The 21,272-nt window shown below is 54.8% G+C and overlaps 1 protein-coding gene across 1 annotated transcript; it reads right to left on the bottom strand.

Moving 5' to 3' along the window:
* Nucleotides 1-7,665: 7,665 nt before the first annotated feature.
* Nucleotides 7,666-13,328, bottom strand: GAL (galanin and GMAP prepropeptide). Its single transcript, XM_035012396.1, has 5 exons — nucleotides 13,248-13,328; nucleotides 12,474-12,528; nucleotides 9,623-9,709; nucleotides 9,187-9,264; nucleotides 7,666-7,930 (listed from the first exon to the last, which is right to left on the bottom strand). Exons 1-5 carry the CDS (start codon nucleotides 13,326-13,328, stop codon nucleotides 7,860-7,862), a joined length of 372 nt encoding a protein of 123 aa, XP_034868287.1. The 3' UTR covers nucleotides 7,666-7,859.
* Nucleotides 13,329-21,272: the final 7,944 nt, after the last annotated feature.

Genomic DNA, 21,272 nt, shown 5'->3' with positions numbered 1-21,272 from the left:
CAGGGTCCCCAGGCCAACCCACACACTTCTGTCTGACTTGGCTGCAACTGGAGGTTCCCAGGACCCCGCTTCAGGTCTGAGAATTTGCTATAACTGCTCACAGAACTGGGCGCCTGGGTGGCTCAGTTGGTTAAGCGACTGCCTTCGGCTCAGGTCATGATCCTGGAGTCCCGGGATCGAGTCCCACATCAGGCTCCCTGCTCAGCGGGGGGTCTGCTTCTCCCTCTGACCCTCTTCCCTCTCGTGCTCTCTGTCTCTCATTCTCTCTCTCAAATAAATAAATAAAAATCTTTAAAAAAAATAAAATTAAATTAAAAAAAAACAAAACTGCTCACAGAACTTAGGGAAACACTTTACTTACTATTACCAATTTATTATAAAGGATAATAGGACCAGCCAGATGAAGAAGTGCACAGGGCAAGGTTCGGGAGCGCACTCTGTCCCTGGGAAGCTGGGGGCCCCACCGTCCTGCCAGGTGGCGGTCACCAACCCAGAGACTCTGAACCCTGTATTGTCGGGATTTGTATAGAGGTGTCATGTCATAGGCACAATCAAGTATCAACTCAATCTCCAGCCCCTCTCCGCTCCCTGGATCATGTGGCTGGGTCTTTCTGGTGACCAGCCCCCAGCCAGGAGCCCACCGAGAGTCACCTCATTAGAACAAAAGACACTCCAGCCAAGAAATTACAAGGGTTTTAGGAGCTCCGTCAGGAACAAGTGCAGAAACCAAATACATATTTCTAGGTTACACACGCTGAAGTGTTCTCAGTTAACCATGAGCTTGTACACAATACAGAAAACATGGGAACCTATGAAACATCCTGAAGAGAGAACCTTCTGTTGCCTGGAAAACATCAGCAGAAACCTGTCTGTAGTCCTTCTCTTGGCTCTGAAGCTCTTCATCCCTTTACAAAACCCTACACTAATTACCTGAAGTCCTACCGAATTCCAGGGGGGATGCAGCTTAAAACCACAACAGACAGGTTATCGTATGAGCTAGGTTAGAATCCTGGTTTAGGGAATGGAAGATGGAAGTTTCTTATAAAGATGGTTCCCCAGGGAATCACTTTGGGGAAAAGAAGAACCACTGGAGGGGAAGGGAGCTCTCCCTACAAAGGCCCCTGGGTGCAGGTGGGCAGAGGTGAAATGGGACACCAGCATCGCGCTGTCGGTGTTCTGGAGTTTGGCCCTTCCCTGATAACCTATGATGTGGAGCATCTTTTCATGTGCTTGCTTGCCTTCTGTGTATCTTTTTTAGTGAAGTGTCTGTCCAGGTCTTTTGCCCATCTTTTAATTGGGTTGTTCATTTTCCTACTGCTGAGTTTTAAGAATCCTTTGTATATTTTGGATAACAGTCCTTTATCAGATATGTATCTTGCAAATACTTTCTCCCAGTCAGTGGCTCGTCTTCTCATTCTCTCAATAGTGGCTTTTGCAGAGCAGAAGTCTTAAATTTTAATGAAGTCCAGCTCATCAGTTGTTCTTTTATGGATCATGACTTTGATGTTTTATCTAAAAAGTCACTGCCATGCTCAAAGTCACCTAGATTTTCTATGTTATCTTATAGGAGCTTTATAGTGTTGCATTTTATATTTATGTAGATAGTCTACTTTGAGTTAATTTTTGTGAAGTGTGTAAGCTCTGTGTCTGGATTCCTCTTTTTTTTTTTTTTTTTTTTTTTGCATATGTATGTCCAGCTGTTCTAGCAGCATTTCTTGAAAAAACTATTTTCGCTCCATTGTGTTGTCTTTGCTCCTTTGTCAAAGATCAGTTATAATAGTATTTATGTGGGTCTATTTCTGGGCTCTCTGTTCCATTCCACTGATTTTTTGTCTGTTCTTTTGCCAATACCACACTGTCCTGATTATAGCTTTGTGGTAAGTCTTAAAATCGGATAGTTGTCATCCCTTCAACTTTGTTCTTTTTCTTCAATATTGTGTTGGATATTGTAGGTCTTTTGCCTCTCCATATAAACTTTGGAATCTGTTTTTGGATGCCCACAAAATAACTTTAAGAGATTTTAATTGGAATTGAGTTGATTCTATAGATCAATTTTGGACATCTTGAAAACGGACATCTTGAAAATATTCTTATCCATGAACATGGAATATTTCTCCAATTACTTAGCTCTTCTTTGATTTCTATCATCAGAGTTTGTAGTTTTCCCCATATAGATCTTGTACATATTTTGTTAGATTTGTACCTATGTATTTCATTTTTGGGGGTGCTAACATAAATGGTATGTTTTTAATTTCAAACTTCAGTTGTTCATTGGTGTTATACAGGAAGCAATTAACTTTCTTTAAAAAGAGATTTATTATCTGAAAGAGAGAGAGCAGGGGGGAGGAGCAGACTCCCCAGTGAGTGTGGAGCCTGACTTGGGGCTCAATCTCACGACCTTGAGATCATGACCTGAACTGAAACCAAGAGTCGATCACCCATCGGACCGAACCACCCAGGCACCTGTAAAACCAATTAATTTTTGTATATTCACCTTGTATCCTGCAACCTTGCTATGATTGCTTTTTAGTTCCGGGGGTTATTATTGTTGATTTTCTGGCTTCCTATATAGACAGTCATGTCATCTGCAAACAAAGAGTTTTATTTCTTCCTTCCCAATCTGTATGCCTTTTTAGTTCCTTGTCTTCTTGCATTAGCTAGGACTTCAACTACAATGTCCCCAATGATGAGAGGGGACATCCTTGCTTTGTTCCTGGTCTTAGCAGGAAAGCTTTTGGTTTCTTATTATTAAGTATGATGTTAGCTGTAGGGTTTTTTGGTAGATGTTCTATATCAAGCTGAGGAAGCTCCCCTCTATTCCTAGTTTGCTGAAAATTATCATAAATAGGTGTTAGATTTTGCCAAATGCTTTTTCTGTATCTACTGATATGATCACATGATTTTTCCTCTTTAGCCTGTTGATGTGATGATTACATTAATTGATTTTTGAATGTTGAACCAGACTTGCATACCTGGGTTAAATTCTACTTGGTTGTGGTGTGTAATTCTTTTTATATGTTATTGGATTTGATTTGCTAATATTTTCAAAAGATTATTTATTTATTTATTTGAGAGAGAGAGAATGAGAGGGAGAGCACGAGAGGGGGAGGGTCAGAGGGAGAAGCAGACTCCCCGCTGAGCAGAGAGCCCGATGCGGGACTCGATCCTGGGACTCCAGGATCATGACCTGAGCCGAAGACAGTCGTTTAACCAACTGAGCCACCCAGGCACCCCTGATTTGCTAATATTTTGTTGAGGATTTTACATCTATGTTTATGAGAGATATTGGTCTGTAATTTTCTTGTAATGTCTCTGGTTTGGGTATTAGGGTAATGCTAGCCTCATAGAATGAGTTAGGATATATTCCCTCTGCTTCTATCTTTGGGAAGAGATTATAAAGAATTGGAATAATTTTTTCCTTAAATGTTTGGTAGAATTCACTTGTGAACGTATCAGGGCCCTAAAATATATTTTAATAGCTTAAAAAACTAAACTTTGCATTTTGAGATAATTATAGATTCACAGGTATTTGTAATAAATGATACAGAGAGGTGCTGTATACCCTTTATCCAGTTTTCCCTAATGGTAACATATTGCAAAACTTTTAGAACAGTATCACAACCAGGATGCTGACATTGATATGGTCAAGATGCAGAACATTTCTATTACTTCAAGGAACCCCAAGTCATCCTTTAGAGCCACACCCATTGTCATCCTTTCCCCACCCCTTTCTAACCCTTGGGAGCCACTGACCTATTCTCCATCTCTATACTTTTGTCCTTTCAGGAATGCTATATAATGGGAGCATACACTATGTAACTGTCTAGGATTTTGTTCACTCAGATTTCTCCAGAGATTCATCTGGTTTGGTGCATGTCTCAGTAGTCTGTTACTTTTTCTTGCCGAGTGGTAGGTGCGTGGTATGGATGGATGGCAGTTTAACCATTCACCCATTGAAGGACACCTGGGCTGTTTCCAGTTTTTTGCTATTTTTTTTTTAAGATTTTATTTATTTATTTGAGAGAGAGAGAGAATGAGAGACAGAGAGCATGAGAGGGAGGAGGGTCAGAGGGAGAAGCAGACTCCCTGCCGAGCAGGGAGCCCGATGCGGGACTCGATCCCGGGACTCCAGGATCATGACCTGAGCTGAAGGCAGTCGCTTAACCGACTGAGCCACCCAGGCGCCCTCCAGTTTTTTGCTATTATGAATAAAGCTTCTGTGAACATTTGTGTGCAGGCTGTTGTGTGAACGTGAGTTTTCATGCATCTCGGTTAAATGCGCAGGAGTGTAATTGCTGGGTTGAATGGTAGCTACATGTTTCATTTTTAAAGAAACTGCCAGGGGCGCCTGGGTGGCTCAGTCATTAAGCATCTGCCTTCGGCTCAGGTCATAATCTCAGGGTCCTGGGATCAAGCCCCACATCGGGCTCCCTGCTCGGCGGGAAGCCTGCTCCTCCCTCTCCCGCTCTCCCTGCTTGTGTTCCCTCTCTCGCTGTGTCTCTGTCAAATAAATAAATAAAATCTTAAAAGAAAAAGAAAAAGAAAAAGAAACTGCCAAACTGTTTTCCAGAGTGGCTGTACCATTTCACACCAGCAGTGGATGGGTGATCCACTTTCTCTGCACTCTTGTTAGCATTTGGTGGTATCACTATTTCTTTTTTTTTTTTTTTTTAAGATTTTATTTATTTGACAGAGAGAGACACAGCGAGAGAGGGAACACAAGCAGGGGGAGTGGGAGAGGGAGAAGCAGGCTTCCTGTGGAGCAGGGAACCCGACGCGGGGCTCGATCCCAGGACCCTGAGATCGTGACCCGAGCCGAAGGCAGACGCCTAACCGACTGAGCCACCCAGGCGCCCACTATTTCTTAATTTTAGCTATTCTGATAGGTGTTTAGTGGAATCTCATTGTGGTTTTAATTTTTATCCCCCTAATGACTAACGATGTTGAACATTGTTTTGTGTGCTTATTTTCCATCTGTACATCATCTTCAGTGAAATGTCTATTCCTATATTTTGCCCATTTTTAAAATCGGATTATTTGTTTTCAAAAACTGTTGAGTTTTGTTGTTTTTTTTTTTAAGATTTTACTTATGGGGTGCCTGGGTGGCTCAGTCATTAAGCGTCTGCCTTTGGCTTAGGTTGTGATCTCAGGGTCCTGGGATCGAGTCCCACATCGGGCTCCCTGCTCTGCAGGAAGCCTGCTTCTCCCTCTCCCACCCTCCCTGCTTGTGTTCCTGCTCTCGCTGTGTCTCTCTCTGTCAAATAAATAAATAAAATCTTTTAAAAAAATTTTTTGCTTATTTATTTGAGAGAGAGACGGATAGTGACTGTTGCGTTTTGAGAGTCCTTTATATGCTTCAGAGAAACATATCCTTGGTGGGATATCCCTTGATGGGACATGTGATTTGCAAATATTTTCTCCCAGTGCTTAGCTTGTCTTTTCTTCCTCTTCCTTAGTAAGAACTGCATTAATCCATATACACAGTTGGAGAGAGTCAGCCTCTTTACTCTGTTGAGAAGACAAAACCCAGAACTCACCACTGTATCATCCTTGGGTCCCGAGGTCTGCCCTCTTCTTGACCTTTCAGAGTCTTACGCTTGCTTTATACAAAATGTCCAGGCTTGTACTTAGCAAGAGGATCAGGGAGAATTGCATCCGCTGTCTTCCTGAAAGCAGAAATCAGCAACCTTTTCTTTAAAAGTTGGGTCAGAGGTGGTCAAGCTTTCCGCTTTCTAGAGCCATCTGTTTGTTTCATGGATAAAATAGGGTAAAATCCAGAAAAATGGAGCACAGAACCACTTGTTTTGCAGTGAATTAAAAACAAAAGTTCGTGGGCTGCGCGTTAATCAGCTTCGAGCCTTCGCGTCTTTCTGAGACCGCCCCTGCTCTAGGACTTCCTCAGCCCCCCACAACTCTCCCTTCCTCCTTCTCCAGGGGCCTCAAGAGCAAGACTCTGTCCCCCTTAGACGCTGGGCAGATACGGGGCGGGGGGGGCTCCCCGTCCTCGGCCCGAGATTGTAGGAGGAAGGTTTTGATGTCCGTCAGCTTTTGTGACCGCGCATTCATGGCATGAAGACAGCTGCCTCCTCAAGGAGGGAAATAACCTCGACATTCTCCTTCCTCTACGCCTCAGCTGGTCATCTGGGTGGTTGTCGGGACGGCCTGTACGTTCTTCACTTCCCCTTGTGGCTGGCGAACTTTCTCTCTTGAAAACACTGCCCTTGTCGGCAACTGATTGGCCCAGCGTGGCTGTAGCCAGTTCCAGCCGCCTTCTCTCCGGGGAGCAAGTGTCCTCCCTAGAGGCCCCCTGAGGACCGTCAGTCCATCCACAGGATGTTGGGCGACCAAGGGTACCACGACCTCTCTCAGTCCCTCACGTCCCTTCTCTGGGGAAGGGCCGAGGTGTGGTCCCTGACCAGCCGCAGCAGCGGGCCCTTGTTGGGAGCGCAAGCGCTGGGCACCCAGCTCTCCCGAACCCGACGCCCTGGAGAGGGGCTACGGAGCCGTGTTCTGACGAGGCCCGCCCACGTCGGAGAGAAGTAAAGGGGATTCAGCGTGAGGGAGGGAAAAGCAGGCTGGTGAGGGCCCGGGGGTCCGGCGGGGCCGTCGTGCCGAGCCCGGTGGCTGTGCTCCAGCCCTGAGCTGGGAGAGGTAACCTGGGTCTGAGCAGGGCGCGGGCGGGGAGGGAGGAGCCGATGGGCTCGTGGAACCACATGGACGCGGCGGCTTCACGTCTGGGGAATGGCCGGCTTCACACAGACGGGGGAGGGCCGCCAGGGCTCGGGTCCCTGCCATCGGGGCTTGGATGACATGTCTTTCCGTGGCACTTCTCCCGCTCGGCGGCACCCTGGGGCAGTCACCCGGGGCAGCGTGAAGGACACGGTGGGCCTCCAGACTCTGCGTGCCGCGGTCTGCGGGCCACCGGGCCCCCCCGCCCAGGGGTGCTGATGTGGGCCGGGGTCAGAACCACCACTGGCGGGCCAGCCCCCGGAAGGCACCCCTCCCCCACCTCGGACCTGCTCCAGCAAAGGCTGAAAAGCCCCGAGTTCCATTCCATTCGATGCAACAGGAGGGCTTGGCCTCTTGGCCTGTTTGCTCTCTGCATCTTCGGGTGTGATCTCCTGGTTTCTGCTCTGCCGAGTCAGAAGTGCCGTCCCCCACCCTGGGCTGCAGCCACTTAGCACAGCTCTCCTGCCCTACAGGATCGCTGAGATTCTGGGACACTCCGCTCTCTGCCCGGCCACACGGTTGTACCCCCACGTGGCCCTGGGCCTGCCCGCCCGCTGGGTCCTTCCCCCTCGCTTCTCACCTTCACCAGCACCTCGGAGCTCCCTTAGCTCCCCCGGCTACTGTGTTGAGAGCTGCTTGAGGGTTTTTGCTTTCATCTCTCTCAAGTACCAGCCCCCTGTGGACGGGGCTTCTGTCCGGCCGGTTTTGCTTATGTCGGTAACGGGAACGACTCCCCGGCTTGGCTGCGTTTGACTCACTGACGACTGAGCTACCGACCGCAGACGGCGTCTCAGACCTGCTCTGCAGGGCGGGACGTGGCTTTAAAACTTTCGTCTGCTGCACACGATTATAATCAATCTTTATCTGTTACCACGCACGGTTGGGGGAGGGGGTGCGCCGTGGTGACAGACACACAGAAGGAAAGAACAACCGAAAGCCGTTGCTATTTTTTATTTTGCTGCTCAAAAGAATGACCAAAGGGGGAAAGCGTCTTAACAACAAAACCCTAACGACACAGCATCAGAGCCGAGGGGACAGGACTAGTCAACGTAAGTTGGCACAAGATTTTCCGTCGGGTCCAAGTTTGACCGCAGGCGACACGGCACCAAGGAGCAAGCCCGAGAGCGTGGTCACGCTTGCTCCTGGTCCTCTGCGGAGACCGCAGCCGGCAGCTCAGGCATGTATTCCAGGGCCCCGGCCTCTGCAACAAAGGAGCGCACTTAGCGGAGCCCTAACGCCTGCACCAGGGACGGTGACAGCCCAGCACACAGGCCAGAGCGTCGGGGTGCATCCTCCGGGGGCGCTCCCAGGCTCGGCCCTGAAATCGAGCGCAACACTTTGTATGTCTCACCTCTTGATGATTCAAGCCTCCCACTTACCATGTGTGTGAAACTATCGGAAGTAGAATTCCTGTTTGAGTAATAAAAATCGGTGTCTCCGAGGGAAAGAAGTTCCGTTTTACAACATTCAAAACAGAGCAAACTAAAAGCCAAGAAGTCCCTGGGGGAGTCGACCTGCTCCTTGCAGGCAAAGTGGCACGATGTCCCCCGGCAGAGAGCTCACTGCAGACTCGGCGAGGCTCCAACAGAGTGAGCTTGCTTATGGGTTTTGACATTCCTAAGTCCTCCTCCACAGTCTCCGTCCCATGAATGGTTCCAAGGAAGAAGCCACAGGCCTTCGACCTCGTCCCTCCCACGCCCTCCTGAGCCCTCCAACCAAGGCAGCAGGTCCAGCCAGCAAAGCGCACGGATCAAAACAGACCCCAAGAATTAGTCTCCACTCCGCCAAACTCACAACAGAATTGTAAAGTGCAGAACTTGACAGATGTGTCTCCTGGAGAATCCAAGCACCCCTTTCCCTGCAGCAACCCCCCATCCCGGTCTCCCTGCGCTTGGCTCCCAGGGCACTGTGGCCTCTGTCCAGACCGCTCTCTGTTGCCCGATGACAAGCCCCGGGCAGAGGTGCCGGGCAGAAACAGGCCCACAGGGAGGCCTCACCGTCTGTGGTATCCACGGAAGGTACCAGCTCTAGGATGGAGACTGTTGAGACGGGCATGCAGCCTGCTCTGCAGGAGGGCTGCATAAGCAAGCACTGGAATCTGAACTATGGGTTAGTTGACCATGCTTGTGAGACATGGCGTAAGAGGGCCTCCAAGGAGCTGTAGCCCTGGGATGTCCGGCACTTGTTACCCTGCCAGGAAGTGTGGCTCTAGCAGACGCAGTGGGACGGAGGCCCTCCCTCTCCCTGCAGCTCTGATGACCCTTTCCAGGGCCAGTGTTGGGGCCAGCAGCAGCCCCGGCCCCTTGGCAGCTCTCCCACCCAACAGCGGTGACTTGAGGAATGGGAGTGGATGGCTGGTTACTTCCCAGGAGAATTCTACGGAATCCTCTTTGACAGGCTTTTCATGTGGGCAGGGTTCTAAGAGGTGGAATTTAAAATTGGTAATACTTCACGTACCTTTGAGATGCAAAAAAGTCAGAAACTCGATTATCATGCGCAGGGCAGCCTTCTCGGACAGCGGCCTGGCAAAGCCCCCTAGAAAACAGAATCAGCGTCTGCCACCCGCCGCACGGCTCTGGATCTCACAGCTCCATCTGCGGAAGGCTGGGCATCTGGAAGCCAGTGGACTGGCCGTGACCCCTCCCCAGGGCCTTGCTTAGCACAGCGGGGTGTGGGGGTGGGTCCGTCAAGGCCAAACTCTTCTGAGGCCTTGAGTGACTCTGCCTCCGTGGCCTCCCTGGGCCCCGCGACGCTGGGTCTTGGGCTTGTACTTCTGGCAGATGGCAGAGGGGCCCGGGCCAGGCTCAGGTCGGGGGGCGGGGCAGGGGCCTGATACCCCACCGCCACATGTGACCGGGAGGTGATGGGCAGTGAAGTGACCCAGTGCTCTCACCTGGCCTTGCTTCGTCTTCAGGTGGGAGTTCCCGCTTGCCCGTGAGGCCAGGCTTCTCCTGAAATGATCTGTGGTTGTCAATGGCATCTGTTTGCAAATGAATTGAGAGGAAAGCACCTGACCGGCCTTGTTACTAGAGTTAGACCCTCCCCACTCCCAAAGAAGGACACACAGGTTGCTGCCCATCAAAGCGCGCACACCGGAACTGTAAATATCAAGTCACAGTAGGGAACATTCTCTGCGGAACCACGAACTCGTGCCAGGGCCGGAGGAGTGGCCAGTCCCACAGGTGCTGGGACTCTGCCAGAGGAAGGAGCACCCCCAGCCAGGAGGGGAGTGAAGGGGAGCACGGCGCTCGGCAGAGCTGGCCAGGCCCCGGGGAGTGCAGGCGTCCGAGCTGGGTGCCTCGCAGGGAGACCACAGGGGCTTGGGGTCCTATGTCCCTGAAAAAGGGGGCCACCGAAGAATGGAAGTTCGGACCTATTTTTCAAAGACCTCTCTGGCAGCTGTGGGAGGTGGACTGGAGCCAGCCAGCCAGAGACAGACGGAGACAGCGGGAGGGCCGGGGAGAGGAAGGGAGGCAGGCGGAGGAGGGGCAGGGGGGTTGTTAAGTGACTGTGTGTGCACCTGCGTGTGCGGGTGTGCTCATGCCTGTGTTGGCCACGAGGACGGGGTCGGGGTGGCTCAGGGCTGTGGCTGCTCGCCTGGGGGGCTAGCATCTGCAAGGCTAGGCAAAAGAACACCGACTCCTCTCTCCAGAGCCGGAGTTCGGGGCCCGGCACTCAGTCCAAGAAGGCCCGAGAACCTTGCCCCACGGCTCGAGTGTGGTCACACTCCCGCCGTCCGCGGCAGCTGCTGGACCGTGTCCTGCACTGACGGACACCGATGCCTGGTAAAGCGCACTGACAACCTCGTCTAGATGTGCAGCCTCTGCGGATCCAGCTTGACGGAGACAGAAATTTGATAGTAAAAAAGAGCTTGTTTTCTGACTCAAGATTCCTATCTTCGTGGTGAATATATCTTCACTATTCCAAAGTAACATGAGTAAGTATCTTTGCTGAAGGGTTCCTTCTTTCTTTTGGGCCAGAAGCACAGAGATGAGATGCCTTCTGACAGAGCTCAGGGTTACAAAGGGCTCGGGAAAGTGTGTGCCCTTTGAGCCCATCTGTCCCTCCTGGGGACAGGCGAGACCACTCCACTCCCAGTGACAGAGTGTGTGGGGGCCTGCCCTTGCTTTGACCTGAGACCAGAGCACCCAGAGGCCCTGCCTGTGGCCCCGGCCGGTCTTTGTCATCTCTCTGCCTGTGTTTCTCAAAGCACCCTCCCGGTGATCAGATAGACCACCATCTGCCGCGGGAGAAAAGGCTGTACTCAAGTGTGGGATTGAGAACTAGTCCCTGTGCTGAACAACACCGTTCCTCCCAGTTACGCTGGTGAGAATGGAGTATGACCTACATGTTTGCCTCCTTTCCTGGTGCAGAAAGCAGTACATAAATAGGGGAGGTTTTGTTTCAAGGTTGATGGCTGTCCCCAAACCAACCACGCCTGCCAATGTGAAAGCTACGAGTGTGTAAGCGATTGGAGGGGAAAGTAAAAGGTCTCCCCGTGTCCCCTCCTTTAGGATAATTAAAATCTGACAGTGCCAGGGCAGACAGAGGACGAGCAGGAAGCAGAGTGCGGGCAAGGAGCGGCGAGGGGTAGGCATCCACGCACACAGTCTGCGGGGTCCCAGAGCTGTCCCCTTCAGGGCCTGGGTCACCTGGACGTGTAACCTGTCTGCACACCATCTCCCCACTTCCTGCTGCCTCCTGCCCCTACTAAGAATTCCGCAGCTGGTCTGCCTGCCACTGCCCGCCCGGGGGATCTCTAGGTCCACTGGGTTCTCTGCATCGTGAAAGCCCTAAAGTCACACTGTGTCCAGACAGTGTCAAATCAAGGACAGGGCACCGAGGATTAGACCACCCCCAGGCTGGCAAGGTCTGGGAATTGATGGCTACCGGTGAAACGACACACTCCGGGTCTGCGCGCACGCACGCGCACACGCCCCCGGCCCCAGCAGTCTACATGTTCCTGCTGGGAGATTCGTGGCACAGAGTTAAGGCCCAGGGCGGCCTGGAACCCTGATGGACGACTACAGGTCGGCAAAAGTGTCCTCCTATTCCACGCCGCCCAGATTTGAACTTCTGAAGCCGAGAAAGTGGTAATGAGGCCGACTGCAGGCCGCAGGCCCCTTCTGGAAACACCCCAGGGCTCGGATCAGCTGACCCCTGTCCGCATAAGGCCCCTGGTGAGGGGTGTGGGCACCTCCTGCTGCTCCATGGGGTCAGATGCAAGTCCCTGCCCGCAGCCGGGCCCCAGACTCAGTCATGCCCAGTGAGACCGGCACAGGTTCGTCACCTGACCCCACCAGCCCACGTGCTGCAGGCCCTTCCTACCCTAGGCATTTGGGTCATTCGGTAATAATCTAAGTCCTGCTCTGTGCTGCACAGATGCTTGAGCAAGGAAGAGCAAGGCTAGGAGGAGGGACAGATGAGGGGCTCAGGGGACCCAGGAATTTGCCCATTTGCTGCAAGGGAGGGGGAAAGGGGGAGGAGGAGGCTTGGGGCAAGGCACGGGAAAGGGCACCACCTACCGATGTGGCAAGTATTTGAATCCACTGATCCCTAACCTGCGTGGAAACCCATCCTGCCTCAAGCGCCCCCCATTGCCCTTGATCTGACTAAACCTGGAATATCAGTGTATCAGAATAGGGACTGGCTACACAAATGTCAGAAAGAGCAGGATTCACATAAATGCTCCAGTCAGCCTTACAAGAGCAGGGTCGGCTCTGAGGGGCCGATGTGTCACTTACGTGGACCAAGAAGGTAGCCAGCACTGTTCAGGGTCCAGCCTCTCTTTTCCTTCACCTTAAATGGGAGAAAAGGGTCATGCCGGGTACAGGCTCGGGGGCTCAAAGAAGCCCCGAAGGCAGCTTCTGTTTGCACAGCCCACTACGGTGGTCTGGGAAGCAGCTGCCCACTTGATACTCACATAATTTACATCACAAAAGCCCTTTATTTTTTTACTCTGCCCCATAATAGGCCAAGTGATGCAAACCCTTAAAGCAAGATGGACAAGAAAGGAAGCTCGCCAGGCTTTCCAGGCATGACGTGGGCATTTGAATAATGCATACACTTCTGGGCTGCAAGAAATTCCAGCTTTGCCCCCAAATAAGCTATGTTTGACATGAAACAGGACTGCTTGCTTTTCCGAAGAATTCACTCTAGAGCCACAACCCTCAAACACACGGGGCACCCGCTTGCTGCTAAGCCATGTTGAGGACACACGTCGTTGAGGGCGCCTGCGGGTAACAGGGCTCCCTCCCGCGGGAACTCATCTACGGAGCTAAGTACAGGAGCCTCCAGATTCTCCTGGTTTATAGCCAGGAGCGAGTCGTGTGCTGGCAGAGGCGCCAGGCCGGGAGGATCCCGCAGCGTCTCGGCGCGACCCCCGCCCGGGGCTGCAGGACCCCAGCCCCCCGCGCCCCCCGCGGCCCGCCCGCCGCGCACCACTGTTGGCGCGCGCCCCCCGCCGGCCCGCGTCTGTGCGCTGCCCCCCTGAGCAGGGGACACGCGCCCGCACTCACCGGCGACCCGAGCCCCGGGGTGGCCGAAAGGGCCGCGGCGAGGAGCAGCCAGGCGAGGAGGAGGGCGCAGCCGCCGGGCATCTGCGAGGGAAGATGCGGAGCGGGCGTGGGGTGGCCGGCGGGTCCCGGGCGCACGTCGGGCGGAGGCTCGGACGCCGCTGCCCGCGGCTGGCGCGGAGGCAGGGGCCAGCGCGTCGCCGACCGAGGGCCGTGCGACGCCTCCCGCGGCCGAGCCCGGGCTGGGGGCGAGGGGCCCCGGGATCGTCCAGCGGCGGGCGGCGCGGAGCAGGGGGAGGAAGGGGCCCGCCTCCCGCTGGGGCCCCCAGGGCGCGCCGTACCTTGAGCGGCGGCGGGGCCGGGGCGGCGGGGTCCCGGGTGGCGGCGGGTCCGGGGCGGCGGGGGTCCCGGGTGGCGGCGGGGGTCCCGGGTGGCGGCGGGGCCGGGCGTCCGGGCGTGTCGGCCGGGTCTGGCCGGGCCGGGGCGCTCCGCACCTGACGGGGCCTCAGGACCACGGGGAGGAAGCGAGGCGGCTGGGCTCCCTCGACGTGTCGGCGGCCCCGAGCTGCCGCCGCTATTTATGCGCCGCGTCACCGGGCTCAGGGCCCGCCTCCCCGCCCCCGCGGAGCCCCGAGCCCGAGGCGGGCGGGAGTGACCGTAGCGCAGTGGTCCTGCGCACCGGGGGAGGTGCGGGGGCGGTGGAGCGACCCCAAACTCCGCGGGGGAGCCCCCGTCACCCCTGCAGAGATCTCATCACCCCTGCAGAGAGCGCCCACCACCCCGCAGAAAGCCCCCGTCACCCCACAGAACCCCCATCACCCCTGTAGAGAATTTTCATCACCCCCGCAGATAGCGCCCCCATCACCCTGCAGAGAGGCTCCATCGCGCCATGGGAGAGTCCCCATACACTGAATAGGGAGCCCCCATCAGCCCACACAGGGAAACCCCGGAAGCTGTGGGGGAGAGCTCTCAACATCCTACGGCCCACGTCATTGCTGCGTCAGTGAGCCCCATGCCCATCACCCCCAACCCAGGTCCTAGCGGGGGAGAGAGGCCCCCACCTACACACTGCATTCTCTTGCTGCAGAAGCTGGGACAGGGTCCTCCCCTGCCACACCCCCCTGGAGGATGAGCCCTCAGTCCAAACTGGCCCAGTGGGGTGGTCCTGGGGCAGGGGTGGGGTGGGGTGGGGTATGGAGCAGGTTCCCCCTCCCCTTACACCTGCGCCCTGGCTGGAGAGTGGGTTCAGCCTGGGAAGCCATTCATGGCGGGGAGGGCAGGAGGCCCAGCTTCACTGCCTCCAGTGCTCAGTGGCCTTTGGGGTGCCCAGCCCCCTGTCCGATTTTGCTAAAAAGGGGCAAACCAGCCAGGGCCGTTGGACTGTCTCTGGAGGGCTGAATGACTTCCAGCCTGGGAGCTGTGGGTCCCCCCCAACATCCCACAGGTACTGCTGTCTCGGAAAGGGTCCCTGGCGATGTTCCCCGTGGCTCCCTGCTCGGGGACACAGAGCTGTTTTGAGCAGGGTCAGATAGTGGTGGAGCCCTTGGGGGTCTGGGGAACCCGGAGTGAGACAAGCCGCAGCTCCTAGAGGCAGCCAAGGGGTGGGTGGGCGGGCAGGGCAGCAGGAAGAGGCTGTCCTGTGGCAGGTGGCAGAGATCACGCAGGAGCAAGGACCTCCTTGGCGTACTCCGTGAATCCTTCCTTAGTTTGGGCCAGGCCCAGACTGTTCTTTCCCCTGCTCACAGACATCAAGGGACATACATACGAGAGCAGCATCTCCAGGCTTCCAAGGAAGGATGAGGCCATGGCTGAAAATCGGCCGGAGCTCCTCCTGCCACCTGGCTGGATCACTGACCACTGAAGTCCTCGGCAGTGGCCGACCCAGGCGGCCTCACCTGTAGGAGCCTGGAGGCCCCAGTTACTTACCAGGAGGCTGCAACCCTCTCGCCACCCACCAAGCTGGACAGTAGGTCGGTTGACGTCACTGGGGACCTTGGAGTGAACAAGACACAGGACAGATGATCATGATGATGCCACCTGGCAGGTGTCCTACTTACAGTCTTATGAACCTTCCTACACATAGCGGGAGAGCCGTTTGCCTCTGCTGGACCGGGAAGGACGCAGGGGCGCTGGAGGACTGGGGTCAAGGCCAGTTGGCTGGGAAGGAAGGAGCAGGACCCTAACCTGAGGTGCTGAGCACCCGCCCTGGTTTACTGGAGGGCAAGGAGGGGTGCTGTCTGGGAGACCTGAGTTGGACAGACTCCTGGCTGTGATGGGGGTTGTGTGTGTGTGGGGGGGAGTCTCAAGGGCACACTTGACTTCCTGTCACTCCTATTTTGGCAGACCGCAGGGTGGGAGGAAAATAAGGGGCAGGAGGCCTGACCAGGGGAGGGGAGGAGGGATGGGGCTGTCGCCCTGGCTGCTTTGGTCAGTGGGGGCAGAGAGACAGCCGAACAGCTTTCTGTGACACCCTCTTGCGCCCTGTGTGCTCAGATGTAGAGGGCTTTGGGGATGTGCAGGCACCAGGTCACGGTGTCCCCAGCTACCTGAGAAATGCCACCACCTTCTGACAACTGCTGGAGAGACTGCTTTCATTCTGGAATGCTCGCTTTGCTCCCGAGAAGGAGCACATCCCAGCGCATGGTACATCGTGGCCAATTCCCGCCTTCCCGCGTGTTCCATCGACGAGAGCGTGAGGACCCTTCTGCTTTCAATTTGCTTTGTCTGTCTGAAGAAGCAGCAGAAATCGTAAGCCAAAGTCCTTGGGACTAATTAAGAAATAGACTCCAAGCCCATCATCCCTCACATGGCTGGCAAGTGAGGCCTGTTTGGTTCAGCTTCCCACTGCTCTCATTGGGTTGGTGTACTCTTTGTTCCTTTTTTTTTTTTTTTACTTTAAAAGAAATTTACAGTAGTTTTTCTGATAAGAAGGCCTTTATTAAAAAGACATTTTGCCTTTAAAGCGTCATTCTCGCAAATGTATAGAGTGAGCAGGTAGAGAGACGCAGCTCTCCGCAGCATGAGACTCTCGTATGTCCGCCCAGATCCTAAAGAAAACGTGGCCACAGGCGGGTTGGGGGCCAGAACGCCCCGGCCAGGGAGCCAGCACTGAGGTCGCAAAGTGGGGAGAAGGCAGCCCTGCAGGCAGGTGGGACAGTCGCGTCACCCTTGTGAAGCGATGTGCTGTGGGGGCCAGGGGGGCGTCAGACTGTTTATCCACATAACAGCCCCCAGACCCTCCTGGAGGCAGAAGCCTGGGGCTGCAGGGCCACGAGGGCAGCCCGTGTAGGCCGTGGGGATGCTGGACCCCAACCCAAGGGGGCATTGACCCTATAATTGATTGAGAACACGAACATTCAAAAACAAACAAACAAAAATCTGTCCTTTGGCCACTTTTTCCAGATCTCTTGGAAAACTCCTAAGCGGACGTAAGCACTCTTCACAAACGTTGGCTAATTTGGAGACATGAGCTCAGAACAAATGTGCTTCTTCGAAGTTTATCAGGACTTTCACCAGACGGCCCTTGGGAGGACACCCCCCGTCGCTGCTCCTCCCTTACCCCCGGGCGAGGGGATTCTGCCCGCATCCTGGCAAGGGGCCGGCGACCCTGGCCCGGGAGACCTAGGAGCGCCCGGGAAGGCTGCCGGCGGAGGGAGGCCTCGGCAAGTCACAGGGTCTTCACACTGCGGCCTCGCTCCGCCGGCAGGTGCGCTCAGACAGAGAGACAGCACCCCTGGGAGGACAGGCGCCTGCTTGCCAGAACAGCCTGTGCTGGAACCCACAGCCAGCATTGTAATGGGCTCCGTGTGCTCAGCAGTGACCCAATGGGAGTCATTGTCAACCTGTCATCTTGAAGACGGCCCAGTGTGTGGCAGGCAAAATGGATCGCCATTAGAGTAATGGAAATCAAGCAGAAAGCATAATTTTACCCCCACATTGTGAGCTGGCTCATCTTCCCCCAGAAGCCCTGTTCACCACCACCCCCCAAAACCAACCCAAGTCTGAGAAGCAAAAAGAGTAAGGGTCCGGGAAAACCTAGGCCGTGGCCCGCGCCGGAGCTCAGCACGCACCCCCAGGAAGGGAAGCTGTGTGCCCTGGGGGCCAGGCCTGCCCCCCTGGAGATCACAGTCCAGCGGAGACCCACACACAAAACAGTCATACACATGACCACCTCGTTATCATGAGAAGGAAGGAGGCTGACCTGACAGGTGAGCAGGATTGGGCAGGTGGGGCCCAGCCCATTCCAGGTGGAGGAGGTCCCAGGGGTCGGCCCTCATTCAGGTCCTTTTCCCTTGCTCCTTCCTGCTGCCTGGAATGTGGATGCAAGGGCGAGAGTGGAGCAGCCATTCTGGGCCATGAGGTGATGACTTTGGATGGCAGTGAGACTGGAGGAGCGCAGGTCCCAGGGACACCACCCTTCAGGCCCATTTCACAACAGGGAGAAGTGAATTTCTCTCCTATTAAGAAAGGAACTTCTTTCCTGTTATTTGGGGGTTTTCTATTATAGGCAGCTGGAATGACTCCTAACAAATTCAATGTCTTCCACGAAGCAGTCAACGGATGTTTGATGAGTGAATTAATGAATGCAAACAGACGAAGGGATGTGCCACCCCCAGTGCTGGTAGGGAGCGAACACCGGTGAGAGGGGCTCCTAGAAAGGACAGGCTTGGAAAACAAGATGACAAAGAGACAAGGGACACCACCCACCGACCCCACCACCACCTCACCACTTCCGGGCAGATCCTGCTGGCCAGCGCGTCCAGCTGTGACGGACGCAGTGACGTGGTCTCTTGTCATGGGTGGTGCTGGTGCCCCACAGAAAGCAGGCTTCTGTGGCTGCGGGGAGGAGGGCAGGGGTTAGCGATTAGCAGGCTCTGCCTTGAGCGGGTCCAAGACAGATGTTTGCATGATTGAGCATATTTGTAAAATTTGAAATGAGCTAAGAGCACAGTTAGTCTGGAACTTTCCACATCACCTTCCCTGTGCTGTGGTTGTGCTGACACAAAGTGGTGCTGGGGAGGCTGCCAACACTTTCGGATTCTCTCAGGGCAAGCTGGATCGGGGATGCATTTCTTTGGGGTTCGGTGGGGTGGCTCTGTTGGGTTCATGGTGAGGACATTACAGTGTGCACTTGGGCTGCTGCAGGCGGTCCTGGTGCGGGAATGGCTTCCAGGAACACCCCTGCCCACAGGGCCCCCTCCACTGACATCGAGCCCGGTGGCCGAGCGTGCCCTACAGACTTGCAGCTCTGAAAGCTGCCCTCTCCCCAGGGGCACGGGGTTGAGCCAAGCCTGGGGGCGCTGGCAGAATGCAGACTGCAGCTTTGAAGGATCAGCTCGCACCTTCCGCGGGGGCCTTGGGGGCCATCGGACTCCACTAAGTCCACAACCACACACCAACTGCATCCCACACTCATCCACGCCAGAGGCAGCTGTCGTGCAAACTCGCCCATGAGACACCAGGGTGGGCGGAGTGGGGGCCGTTGTTCTGGATGGTCCTGCTTCGATGAAGTCCTGGGCCTTTTGGCCTGAGCCATCCTTGCCTCCCCATGCGGGGACTTCCTCTCCCCTAGACCCACCCCCCAGCATCTTTCCTTCACCTCCCCACCTGCAGTCTGCTCCTTCACTGCCCTGGGCTCAAGGGCCCCCGCTCCCCTGGCCACTCCCCCCTCTCCGGGTAGGGGGCACCCGCCCGGCCTCATCCACCTCCATGCCTCCCCAGTCCCCACAGCCTGCCTATCCTGAGAAGCTTCTGGTATCCTGGACGTAGCTGCTGGTCAGAGGCTTGGCTCTGAGAATCCACCTGTGCCCCGGAGTGACTCACCCTACCGGGTGTTTTTCTGGTGGTTCTCCCTGGAGGAAGGGGAGACCTGGTTTTCTGCCCTCGGGGGGCTGGAGGCTGGTGACTCAGCTGCAGGCCCTGGGCAGCTGCACCTGTTTCCTGGTCCTTCGGCCCATGGGCAGCACCCCCAGGGCCATGTGGGAGCCCATCTGGCTAACAGGATGGGGGTGCTGAGGGAGAGGGCAGGCAGCTGGGGGGGCAAAAGGGAGGGACCGCGTCGGAAGCAAGGGGGCATTTCCATCTGGGGGCCTGAGCTATGCAGACAAGCAGCCTTGGACCCAAAATACTTTAAGGAACTTCAAAACAATAAACATTTTATAAAACCTTTAGTTGAAGAATAATCCACCTACAAAAAGATGCACAAATGAGCGTTGAGCTGGCTGAGTGTTCGCTCAAACACACAGTATCACCAGCCCCCAGCTGAGGTGGGACCAGCCCAGGTCCCTGGGCCCTGCGCCCCTCCTGCCCCTACCTGCCAACCCCTCCCAGGGCCGCCCCCCCTCCGCGCCGCTGGATTTCTCTTTTTTTTTTTTTTTTAAAGATTTTATTTATTTATTTGAGACAGAGAGAATGAGAGAGAGAGAGAGAGCACATGAGAGGGGGGAGGGTCAGAGGGAGAAGCGGGCTCCCTGATGTGGGACTCGATCCAGGGACTCCAGGATCATGACATGAGCTGAAGGCAGTCGCTTAACCAACTGAGCCACCCAGGCACCCTGGATTTCTAACAGCAGGGATGCACTTTGCCTGCATTAAGCTTGAAGACAATGGACTCCCTGGGGTCTGCCTCCTCCCCCGCCCTCCCCGTCCCTCTGTGGGAACTTGCCCTGTGTTGCTTTGTGTCTCTGCAAACCCCGAACCAGGTGCTTTGCGACGTTGCAGGCACCTGCGTGAGCCTGCCGCTGCCCTGAGCAGGTCAGGGGGTGACCGAGTCCAGCCGCTGGCCAGCTCACGGGTGGCTAGGAGTCCAATCAGTCCCTTAAAAGGCACTGGGCACTGAGAGTCACTATCGATGTATGTCCCTGGGAGAGAGGGCCTTTGGGAAGAGTCACCTCCCTCACCGCCTTCATCCACTCATTCAGGGATGGATGATTCCCTCCCCGAGGGAGAGTCGCTGCTGGGGGTGCTCACTGGCCGACGTGTTTTGGGGCTGGGATGCTGGAGACACTTCCAGTCACCCGTCAGGGTGGGGAAAGGAACCAGTGGTGGCCGGGTTCAAATCCCGTCTCAACATTCACGAGCCCTCCCTGTGAACTTCCGGCGTCCCAGGGTCACTGTGAAAAGTAAACAAGGCGGTGGGGTGGCGGCAGAGATGGGTCAGCCAGCACAGGACCCTGAATGGTATGGACCGATGATCTAGAAGGATCTGGATTCGAGACTGGGCAATTCTGCAGCCCCAGGGGGGATGCTGGACGGGGCCCTGCTCTTTAGAACACAGAGTGTGTCCTCCGTCGGAGTCCAAGTATGCAGTTACTTTACTTTAAATGCTTATTGTCAAAGATGTTATATCTGCAACGGGTAGAAAAGTGTAAAATATGAAAGTCACCCATAATCGTCTTACCACTTTTTTAAAAAGTTTTTTTTTTTTTAAAGATTTTATTTATTTATTTGAGAGAGAATGAGAGAGAGCACATGAGAGGGAGGAGGGTCAGAGGGAGAAGCAGACTCCCCGCCGAGCAGGGAGCCCGACGCGGGACTCGATCCAGTGACTCCAGGATCATGACCTGAGCCGAAGGCAGTCGCTTAACCAACTGAGCCACCCAGGCGCCCCTTAAAAAAGTTTTTAAAATAAGAAACACAAGTCCTGCCTCCCCCCCTCCTAGAAGGAACCTCAGCGGTGAAGCGTGTGTGTTTTCCAGCGTCTCGGTTTTCACTTCAGTTATACGTGCAATTAAAAAAAAGAAAGCAAAATGGAATTTTGCGATGTTTGTTTTTCTGCAACTGGCGTTGACCCCAAAATACTTGTCAGTGGAAACTTGTCAGTCTCGCGTGACTTTCCGGTTGAGGACTAGCCTTCTGTGGTCGGGCACCACCACGGCGTGGGTGCACCTACCCCGATGACCTTCCCCGGGTCATGGACGTTCACTAGGTTCCCAGCGTCCTGCCATGTGATGAACTTCCTTGTTCTGGAAACTCAGCCGGCCGGGGTGGGGGGACAGTATACGCAGGGTGGGCACATCCCAGCGTTTG

Source organism: Mirounga leonina, unplaced genomic scaffold (assembly GCF_011800145.1).
Source record: "Mirounga leonina isolate KUSES-001 unplaced genomic scaffold, KU_Mleo_1.0 Mir_166, whole genome shotgun sequence".
In the NCBI taxonomy this organism is placed as follows: Eukaryota; Metazoa; Chordata; class Mammalia; order Carnivora; family Phocidae; genus Mirounga; species Mirounga leonina.
Note: the sequence above shows the minus strand (reverse complement) of the source record. Positions and strands in the feature narration are given on the sequence as shown.